At 44.8% G+C, this 11332-nt stretch overlaps 1 protein-coding gene across 1 annotated transcript; it reads left to right on the top strand.

Annotated features, from left to right (window-relative positions):
* The first annotated feature begins 10712 nt into the window (after positions 1 to 10712).
* On the top strand, positions 10713 to 11303 carry LOC123822926 (collagen alpha-1(I) chain-like). The gene has a single exon (XM_045845097.1). It carries the CDS (start codon positions 10713 to 10715, stop codon positions 11301 to 11303), a length of 591 nt encoding a protein of 196 aa, XP_045701053.1.
* Positions 11304 to 11332: the final 29 nt, after the last annotated feature.

The raw sequence follows: 11332 nt of genomic DNA on the forward strand, positions 1-11332 counted from the left end.
CCAGCCCACCCACCCAACCCTTCCCTCTTCCCCCCATTACCCCCCACCCCTAGTTTTTGTCCATGTGTCCTTTAAATTTGTTCCTGTAAACCCTACCCATTCCTCCCTGAAATTCCCTCTTCTCTCCCCTCTGGTCACTGTCAGTCTGTCCCCTATTTCAGTGTCCTTGGTTATATTTTGCTTGTTTCTTTGTTTTGTTGTTTAGGTTCCTGTTAAAGGTGATATCCTGTGGTATTTGTCTTTCACTGCCTGGCTTGTTTCGCTTAGCAGAATGCTTTCCAGCTCCATCTATGCTGTTGCAAAGGGTAGGAGCTCCTTCTTTCTTTCTGCTGCATAGAATTCCATTGTGTAAATGTACCATAGTTTTTTGATCCATTCATTTACTGATGGGCATCTAGGTTGCTTCCAGCACCTAGCTATTGTAAATTGTGCTGCTATGAACATCGGGGTGCAAAGGTTCTTTTGTATTGGTGTTTCAGTGTTCTTAGGATAGAGTCCCAGCAGTGGAATTGCAGGATCAAAAGGCAGATCCATTTTTTAGTTTTCTGAGGAAGTTCCATACTGCTTTCCATAGTGGTTGTACCAGTCTGCAGTCCCACCAACAGTGCACTAGGGTCCCCCTTTTCTCCACAACCTCTCCAACACTTGTTGTTTGTTGCTTTGTTTATGATGGCCATTCTGACTGGTGTGAAGTGATATCTCATTGTGGTTTTAATCTGCATCTCTCTGATAGCTAGCGATATTGAACATCGTTTCATGTGTCTTTGGATTTTCTGTATGTCCTCCTTGGAGAAGTGTCTGTTCAAGTCCTTTGCCCATTTTTTTAATTGGGTTACTTGTCTTCTTAGAGTGGAGTCATGTAAGTTCTTTATATATTTTGGAGATTAAACCCTTGTCTGAGGTATCATTGGCAAATATGTTTTCCCATACAGTTGGTTCTCTTTTTATTTTGATACTGTTTTCTTTAGCCGTGCAAAAGCTTTTTATTTTGATGAGGTCCCATTTGTTTATTCTTTCCTTTATGTCCCTTGCTCTAGGAGACATGTCAGTAAAAAAGTTTGCATGAAATATCTGAGATTTTCCTGCCTACGTTCTCTTCTAGGACTTTAATGGTGTCACGGTTTATATTTAAGTCTTTTATCCACCTTGAATTTATTTTTGTATAAGGTGTAAGTTGGTGCTCGAGTTTCATTTTTTTGCACGTAGCTGCCCAATTTTCCCAACACCATTTGTTGAAGAGGCTATTTTTATTCCATTTTATGTTGCTGCTTCCTTTGTCAAATATTAATTGACCATAGAGACTTGGGTTTATTTCTGGGCTCTCTGTTCTGTTCCATTGGTCCATGTGCCTGTTTTTATGCCAGTACCATGCTGTTTTGATTACAGTGGCCTTGTAGTATAGTTTAGTGTCAGGTATTGTGATCCCTCCTACTTTACTCTTCTTTCTCAAAATTGCAGCAGCTATTTGGGGTCGTTAATGGTTCCATATAAATTTTTGAAGTGTTTGTTCTATGTCTGTGAAATATGTCATTGGTACTTTAATAGGTATTGCATTGAATGTGTAAATTGCTTTTGGTAGTATGGACATTTTGATGATATTAATTCTTCCAATCCATGAACACAGTATATGTTTCCATTTTTTTGTGTCTTCCTTGATTTCTCTCCTCAGTGTTATGTAGTTTCCTGAATACAGGTCTTTTACCTCTTTGGTTAGGTTTATTGCTAGGTATTTTATTTTTCTTTTTGCTATTTCAAATGGGATTTTTTTCTTGATCTCTGCTTCTGCTGTTTCATTGTTGGTGTACAGAAATGCCTTTGATTTCTGGATATTGACTTTGTATCCCGCTGTTTTGCCAAATTCATTTATTAGGTCAAGCAGTTTTTTGGTGGAGTCTATAGGATTTTCTATGTACACTATCATGTCATCTGCAAACAGTGACAGTTTTGTTTCCTCCTTTCCAATTTGGATTCCTTTTATTTCTTTTTCTTGTCTGATTGCTGTGGCTAAAACTTCCAGTACTATATTGAACAGAAGTGGTGAAAGTGGACATCCTTGTCTTGTTCCTGTTCTTAGTGGAAAAGATTTTAATTTTTGCCCATTGAGTATAATGTTGGCTGTAGGTTTCTTATATATGGCCTTTATTATGTTGAGGAATGCTACCTCTATTCCCACTTTGCTGAGTGTTTTTATCATAAACGAGTGCTGTACCTTATCAAATGCTTTTTCTGCATCAATTGATATGATCATGTGGTTTTTGTCTTTGCTTTTGTTTATGTGATGTATTACATTTACTGATTTGCGAATATTGTACCATCCTTGCATCCCTGGAATGAATCCCACTTGGTCATGGTGTATGATCTTCTTAATGTACTGTTGGATGCGGTTTGCCAGTATCTTGTTGAGGATTTTAAGGTCAATGTTCATCAGCGATATTGGCCTGAAGTTTTCTTTCTTTCTTGTATCTTTATCTGGTTTTGGAATTAGGATGATGTTGGCCTTATAAAAAGAGTTTGGGAGTCTTCCATCTTTTTGGATTTTTTGGAATAGTCTGTGAAGGATAGGGGTTAGCTCTTCCTTAAATGCTTTGTAGAATTCTCCTGTGAAACCATCTGGTCCCAGGGCTTTTGTGTGTTGGGAGTTTTTTGATTACTGCTTCAATTTCTTTTGTTGTTATTGGTCTGTTCAGGCTTTCTGCTTCTTTTTCATTGAGTTTTGGAAGATTATATTTTTCTATAAATTTGTCCATTTCACCTAGGTTTTCAAATTTCTTGGCATACAGTTCTTTGTAGTAATTTCTTACAATCCTTTGTATTTCTGTGGTATCTGTTGTAATCTCTCCTCTTTCATTTCTGATTGTGTTTATTTGGATCTTCTCTCTTTTTTCCTTGATGAGTCTACTTAAAGGCTTGTCAATTTTGTTCATCTTTTCAAAGAACCAGCTCTTGGATTCATTGATCCTTAGAATTGTGTTTTTAGTCTCTATGTCATTTAATTCTGCTCTGATCTTGGTTATTTCCTTCCTTCTGCTTGCTCTGGGCTGTCTTTGTTGTTGTTCCCCGAGTTCTTGTAGATGTAGGGTTAGGTTGTTTGTTTGGAATGTTTCTAACTTTTTTAGGTGGGCCTGTATAGCTATGAACTTCCCTCTCAGGACTGCCTTGGCTGTGTCCCATAAGTTTTGGGTTGTTGTGAGTTCGTTTTCATTTGTTCCCAGAAACCTTTTGATTTCTTCCCTAATATCCTTCTTGACCCATTCATTGTTTAATAGCATGCTATTTAATCTCCATGATTTTGAGTGTTTTGGGTTTTTTTTCTTTGGGGTTGGTTTCTAATTTCAGTCCCTTGTGATCCGAGAAAATGCTTGGTATGATTTCATTTTTTTTTTGAAATTGTTGAGGCTTGTTTTGTGTCCTATCATGTGGTCTATCTTTGAAAATGTTCCATGTACATTTGAAAAAAAATGTGTATTTAGCTTCTTTGGGATGGAGGGTTCTGTATATATCAGTAAAGCCCATTTCATCTAGGGTATTGTTCAATGCCACAATATCTTTGTTGATATTTTGTTTGGAAGATCTGTCCATTTTTGATAGTGGGGTGTTAAAATCTCCCAATATTATTGTGTTGCTGTTCATATCTTTTTTGAAGTCCTCTAAGATTTTCTTTATGTATTTGGGTGCTCCTATGTTGGGTGCATATATATTTACTATATTTATGTCTTCTTGGTGGATTCTTCCCTTGAGTATTATGAAGTGACCTTCTGGGTCTCTCTCTTTTTTTTTAATATTTTATTTATTTATTTTTTAGAGAGGGAAGGGAGGGAGATAGATAGAGAGAGAAACATCAATGTGCGGTTGCTGGGGGTTATGGCCTGCAACCCAGGAATGTACCCTGGCTGGGAATCGAACCTGGGACACTTTGGTTCCCAGCCCGCGCTCAATCCACTGAGCTACGCCAGCCAGGGCTTTGGGTCTCTCTTTATGGACCTTTTTTGGAAGTCTATTTTGTCTGATATGAGTATTGCTACCCCGGCTTTTTTTTTCCTGTCCATTTGCTTGGAAGATTTGTTTCCAGCCCTTCACTTTCAGCCTGTGCAGATCTTTTATCCTGAGGTGGGTCTCTTGTAGGCAGCATATGTGTGGGTCATGTTTTCTTATCCATTCAGCTATTCTATGTCTTTTGATTGGCACATTTAATCCATTTATGTTTAAGGTTATTATTGATAAGTACTTATTCATTGCCTTTTATGTATGTGTGTTCCTCTCTCATTCTCTCTTTTCCTTTCTTTCCTTAAAGCAGTCCCTTTAGCATCTCTTGCAGAGCTGGTTTAGTGGAGGTGTATTCTTTTAGACTTCTTTTGTCTGAGAAGCTTCTTATTTGGCCTTCTATCTTGATTGAGAGCCTTGCTGGTTAAAGTAGTCGTGGTTGCAGGCCTCTGGTTCTCATTACCTGGAGTATTTCTTCCCATTCTCTTCTGGCTTAAAGTGTTTCCATTGAGAAGTCAGCTGTTAGCCTTATTGGGGCTTCCTTGTATGTTACTTCCTGTTTCTCCCTTGCTGCCTTTAAGATTCTCTCTTTGTCTTGAAGTTTTGCCATTTTAATTATGATGTGTCTTGAGGTGGGTCTCTTTGGGTTCCTCTTGATTGGGACTCTCTGTGTTTTCTGGATTTGTGTGACTTTTTCTCTCATCAAATTGGGGAAGTTTTCCATCATTACTTTTTCAAATAGGTTTTCTATCCCTTTTCTTCTTCTTCTTCTTCTTCTTCTTCTTCTTCTTCTTCTTCTTGTATCCCTATTATACGGATATTATTACGTTTCATATTGTCTTGCATTTCTCTTAATCCATCTTCATTCTTTCTGAGCCTCTTTTCCTTTTCTTGCTCTTTCTGGGTGTTTTTTTCTACTTTGTCCTCTAGCTCGCTGATCCTATCTTCTGCTTCATTGATCCTGCTTTTCATTCCTTCTACTGTGTTCTTCAGTTCAGAAATTGTATTCTTCATTTCTTCTTGGCTCTTGTTGAGAGTTTCTATTTCCTTTTTTATGCTGATGTAGTTTTCAGTGAGTTCATTGTAGCTTCCCTGTAGTTTCTGGTAGCTCATTGTGAGCTCATTGAGCTTCCTGACAATCATTGCTTTGAACTCAATATCTGATAGTTGAATTGCCTGTATTTCATTTAGCATTCTTTCTGAGGCTTCCTCCTTTCCTTTCATTTGGGGATTGTTTCTTTGTCTTCCCATTGTTTGTGAGACTCTTCTTGTTTGCCTCAGCTTCTTATATTGATCTGTTCTGGATCCCTGGGTTTATGTTATGAACTTCTTTAGTAGAATAGCAGTGAGTTTCAGTGGTGCTGTTTCCTTGATCTCCCAAGCTCACTGGTCTTGGGCTGTCGTTTAAGTTGGCTTTGTGTTTGCCTTTGGGTTTTGATTGTTGTTGAGTCTTTGTTTGGTGGTTCCTTCCCACCAGCTGGTTAAATGAGGGTCACTCTGTCCACCACCTCCTGTACTTTGTTGTGCTGGTGAGGGCAGGTGGTGTTGAAGCTGGTTCTTCTGTGTGTATAAGGTTTAAAGAATTCTTGTTCAATTGTTTGTATTGGGTACTGTCTCTACTGTTTAGTTGTATTTCCAGGTAGGTCCTGGATTGAGGTTTGTGTGGTTACTACTCCTTCCTTTACTTTCTTCTGTTGTTATCTGTTAGTGGTTCCTTTGTTGTTGGGGTTCCTTTTCCAGTGGGTATCCTGGTGTTCACCTCCGCCACCTATTCTTTTTTGTCATCAGTTGAAGGGGGAAGGCAAAATGGTTTAAGACAGCAACAGAGAATTGTATGCTATTTACAGTAGTAGCAAGTAGGGAAGAGATAGGAGATCCTTTGACTATGTATAGTGTTAACTGTGATCTTCCACACAGCTAGCTGATTTTTAGAAAGGATGGAAAGAAGATAAGACTCTTGTTGGGGAAGGAAGGATTGTGAGTTGGATCTATAAAGCAGGGAGGTTGTGGGAGGTCAGATTCTGGGGGTAAGGTGAGAGTAAAGGATAGTAAATACGTGTAGTGTGTGAGAGAATAGAGTTAACCACTACAGTAATAGAGTTCAAGAAACTTTGAAATGGGCTAAGATCTGGGAGGGGGGGGTGTTGTGAAGTAATTACAATTGCATGGAACAGCAGTTATTTACAATAATATTATGGCAACAATCATATGACAGAGTCTATGAGATCTAGGTAACAAGAATAGGGAGTACAGAACCTCGAGTAGTGTGCTAATGGGACACAGGTGAGTGAAAGGACAGTAGATTAGCAATACAGTATGGAAAGAGATATCAGGGAAAAGCTGTCAGGTCATACAATATATCCAGCCTAGCAAAGCAGACTATACAAAAAGAAGAGGGGTATAAAAATACTATTAAAAATGATGTAGGAATACTAGAAAAAAAATAATAATAATACAAATATGCAATAACTTGCAGGTTCTCTGTAGTAGCAGAGTGAAATTTATTTCACTGTCCCAGCTCTTGTGATGCCCCTTCTTTGGGTTCAACTTTGGTCTTTTCACAGATCCAGGATTTTGTCTCACTTATAGGTATTTAGAAAAAATTTTAAAAAGTAAAAATACAAAAGGCAGACGAAGGAAGGAAGAAGAGATAAAATTGGAGGACAGGAAGGAGGAAGGAATAAAACAAGAAATCAGGTAAGAGAGGAAAAAGAAATCAAAAGAGAATAAAAACAATAAAAATTAAAAAATTAAAAATTGTAAAAAAAAATAAAAATAGAATCAAATTAAAAAGTCTCTTGGTTTCAAAGTGGCCAAACCGGTTTTTCTGCTCTTGCTGGCTGAGGCAGGCTGAAAGATGATTAGTTTGGCTTTTCTTCCTCGGCCGGCCAGCGGAGCTCGCACTGGCTCCTCAGCCTTGCGCCCTGGGTGTGGGAATCAGGTCTTTCCCCAGGGTTACTGCTGTGGATTGGGGTGCCGGGATGCTCTCCCTGCGTGCTCGCACATGCGCCCGGGGGCGAGCGCGCCCACGGCTGGGTAGCAGGGAGGTTGGAGCCACTGATCACTTTAGGAGAATTCCCCAAACAGTGTCTGTGTCTATTCACTCCTTCCTCTTGAGAAATTCCTCCTGTTCAAGCCTGCCGCTCCCCACAGTGGCCTGGCTTCTCCCAGCGCCAAACGCTCCAGCCAGACCGGTGACCGTCGTGGTCGGGGTCCGCTGTGTGACTCAGCCTCTCCGGTGTCCACCGCCTCCAAAGGTGCTCACAGTCCCCGTGTGTTTGCCAGCACCTGGATTCCTCCCTGAGCCGCTCAGACCTTGTTTGGCTGGGGAGGGAGCAGTTGACCTGGCTCTCTCTCAAGGACCCTATGGCAAACTCAGCAGCGGGCCCCGCCCGGGCCTGGGGCTGCAGCCCCGGGACCACACGCTGGTCCCGGGACCCTACCTCGTTACAGCATACTTCTTAGGGTCAGTTCTTTGGTCTTTCGGTTCTGCCACAATCCTTGGTCCCCTATTTTCAAAAATGCTGAAGTATGTTGGTTGCTTGCCTCTCTACTCCATAGATAGGTCAGGATTTTCTCCCCTGAGCAGAGGAAAGCCGAATCTGCTCCTTCCTACTCTGACACCATCTTAACTCCCTTATTTTTAATCTTTTAAAAAATCTTCAGCCAAGGACATTTTTTGTCATTGCTTTTAGAAAGAGGAAGAGGAGCAGGGGTGGGGGATGGTAGGGAGAGAGAAATTGATGTGAGAGAAATGCTGACTGGCTGCCTTCTTACATGAGCCCTGACCAGGGATCGAACCCACAACCTGGGTACGTGCCCTGATGGGGAATCAAACCCATGGCATTTTGGAATCTCAAGGTGGTAGTCAGCTCAACAGTGTAATCACAGTTTTAGAGCTTTTCTATCTTTTGATTTTCTCACCCTTCTTTAGCTTGTTAGGTTATCATCTGCGGACTTTTGCCTCCTGGTGGCTCCGGGCTTTGCATCTGTGTTTAAAGCAGGGAGGAAAATACACTGCAAGCTCACTGTCCTTTTGTGGCTGTCCTTCTCCTACCATTTTATTTTTATCGGGGTGAAATATACATAACAGAAAACTTACATTTGGCCCTGGCTGGTGTGGCTCAGTGGGTTGAGCGCCGGCCTGTGAACCCAAGAGTCACCAGTTTGATTCCCGGTCAGGGCACATATGTGGGTTGCTGGCCAGGTCCCCAGTAGGGGGCATGTGTAAGGGGCAACCAACTGATGGATCTCTCACACACTGATGTTTCTCTCTCTCTTTCTCCCTCCCTTCCTCTCTTTCTAAACATAAATAAATAAAATCTTTAAAAAGCCCTTACATTTGAAGCACTTTACAGTGAACCCATCAGTAAGCTTCAGTCAGTTCCTGGGGCTGTGTGACTATCACCACTTTCTGGCTGTAGAATGTTTCTTCCCTCCCAAGAGAAGCCTTTAAGCCGTTAAGCTGTCACTCCCTGCTCTCCCCTCCCTCCAGCCTCTGGCACCCACTGATCCGATTTCTGTCTCTGTTCCAGACATTTCATTGAAATGGCGGGAGAAATAGGTGGACATTTTTGTCCTGCCCCTTTCACTTAGAGTGATGTTTCTCCATGTGCACCCATGTTGTAGCCTGTGTTAGAACCCCATTCCTTTTTCCTGACCGAATAGTATTCTGCCGCACAGATACCCCAGTTTGCTTATCCATTCATCAGCTGATGGGCCTCTGGGTTGTTTCCACCTTTGGGTGATTGTTAATAGGGCCAATATGAATATTTGTGGACACATTTTTGTTTGAGCGTCTGTTTTCCTTTATTTGGGGGTTAAATGTTATTTTTATTAAAATATTTTTTTTAATTTTATTTCTTTTTAAGGAGAGGGGAGAGAGGGAGAGAAACATGGATATGGGAGAGAAACATTGACTGGTTGCCTCTCTCTCACACGCTCCCAACCAGGAACCTGGCCCGCAACCCAGGCAGGTGCCTTGACCAGGAATCAAACCCGTGACCCTCCACTTTGCAGGACCGCGCTCAACCAAGCGAGCCACACTGGCTGGGGCGTCAGATGTGGGGTGGGGGCGGGAACATTTGTTACAGCCTAGCAGCCACCTGAGCTGTCCACCGCTATATCTGACCACTCCCCGCCTTTCCCCTGCCCTCCCAGGTGTCCGATCTAATTTTCTCTTTCCTCCCCCGAGGCTAGCGGAGTCTAAGAGGATTGGAGCGTTTGCTGTGTGGGACCAGGACCCGATCAGAGAACCGGCTGGGGGAGATGCAGGGGCCAGGGCGGCCACAAGGGGGCAGCAGAGGATACAACCGAGCAGAGAGAAGGGGTGAGCGGTGCCCCCACCCTGCTGACCTGGGGGTACCCAAGGAGGAGGCAAACTGGCAGTCTCTGCAGGAAACAGTGTTTACAAGATAACCACGCACTTTATCAATTTCCAAATGATAAATCCCCCCTCCCCCAAATGCCCAGATAAGTTATGAGAATTTGAACAATTGGAGTCTGGTCCCTGCCTCAAAATAACAGAATCAGCTGATAACAAAACTCGTCAACTGGATCCTATAAACAGGACACACTGTGAAACACCTTCCAAAACGTCAGGCGGTCACAAAGCACCAGAACCGCACCCACGTGCATCTGTACCTGAGGCCATGGCGATGAAAATAAAGACGCTTTGGAGAAAACCTTTGTAAAATCCAAAGGAAGAACTAAACAGTAGATCTCGATTGGGTTTTAATTTTTTTATGACTTTATTTGCTTGCTTTTGCACACAGGGGAAGGGAGGGAGAAGGAGAGAGAGAGACATCAGTGCACACGAGGAATGTGCACCCGCTGCCTCTCGCACGTCTCCAGGTGGGTGCTGGCCCTCCCTCCAGGTGTGGGTCCTCACTGGGGATCCGACGGGCCCCCTCTCGGTTGGAAGGCAGGCTTTCAGGCCACAGAGCCACGCCAACTGGGGCAAAATGATATACTTAGATTGTAAATCTCAATCCTGTATAAAGGTGTCAGTCATCCACTCCCCGCCAAAAAAAAATTTGTGGATTAAATACGATTCAAATTAAATGATCGATGAGGATGGTCTGCTCCCTTGGAGAGTTCACGGGCAGCCCCACCAAAGCTGAACATCCACCCCCTGCAGCAATCCCGCTCCTGGACCCGAGAACCCCCAGAAATATCACGTGCACCCTGAATGCCGAGGCGGGGGGGGGCTTCGAACAGCACAATGAACACAGCGCATACGACTTCCAAAGTCAGATAACAGTTTATTCACGTTACAGAAGGGTAACGCATCACAAGACCCGCGAGCCCCAGCTTCCTGCACCCGCCTGGGCCCACGCACTGGAGAAGTCACCCCACTGGCGTCTGGTCCCGTGGGATCTGCAGGACGTCGCTGGGCCAGACTCCACTACAGATCCAGGAACTGCTTGGGGCCCGAGTCATCCTCGTTCCCAGATTCCTCATTTTCTGGCTGCCCAGGCTGCAAAGAGGAGGGACCCCCTAAGAGACTTTTGGATGAGAGCAAGTCTGCCAAAATAGGAGTCTCAGCAAGGTTGAAGCCGAAATCCTGGGTGGAGGGTTCCTCAGGCCGGACAGGGGCCGTGGCTGGAGCCAAAGCTCCCGCAGGGGCGGCAGTGGCTGGGACCGGATTCTGGGCGCCCTGAGTGGGACCCCAGGCCTGCATGTGGCTAGAGGCGTTGAGCGGAGGGGGCCTGTAGAAACCTGGACCCCCCATGAACGCAGCTCCCCCAGGGGCCATAGCGTCCCTGGAGAATCCAGGCCCCGAGGCGTTCCCGGAGAACCTGGGACCCGCATTGAACCCAGGGGCTGTGGCGTCCCCGGAGAACCCAGGCCCCGCGGCGTCCCCGGAGAACCCAGGCCCCGAGGCGTTCCGGGAGAACCCGGGACCCGCATTGAACCCAGGGGCTGTGGCGTCCCCGGAGAATCCAGGCCCCGAGGCGTTCCCGGAGAACCCAGGCCCCGCGGCGTCCCCGGAGAATCCAGGCCCCGAGGCGTTCCGGGAGAACCCGGGACCCGCATTGAACCCAGGGGCTGTGGCGTCCCCGGAGAATCCAGGCCCCGAGGCGTTCCGGGAGAACCCGGGACCCGCATTGAACCCAGGGGCTGTGGTGTCCCCGGAGAATCCAGGCCCCGAGGCGTTCCGGGAGAACCCGGGACCCGCATTGAACCCAGGGGCTGCAGCGTCCCCAGAGAATCCAGGCCCCGAGGCGTTCCCGGAGAACCCAGGCCCCGAGGTGTCCCCGGAGAATCCAGGACCCAAGGCGTTCCGGGAGAACCCGGGTCGCGCAGTGGCAGGCGCATGAGCTGGCGCTGGCAAACGGACTCTGGGGCT

Source organism: Phyllostomus hastatus, unplaced genomic scaffold (assembly GCF_019186645.2).
Source record: "Phyllostomus hastatus isolate PE091 unplaced genomic scaffold, TTU_PhHast_1.1 phas_contig_468, whole genome shotgun sequence".
Taxonomy (NCBI): Eukaryota; Metazoa; Chordata; class Mammalia; order Chiroptera; family Phyllostomidae; genus Phyllostomus; species Phyllostomus hastatus.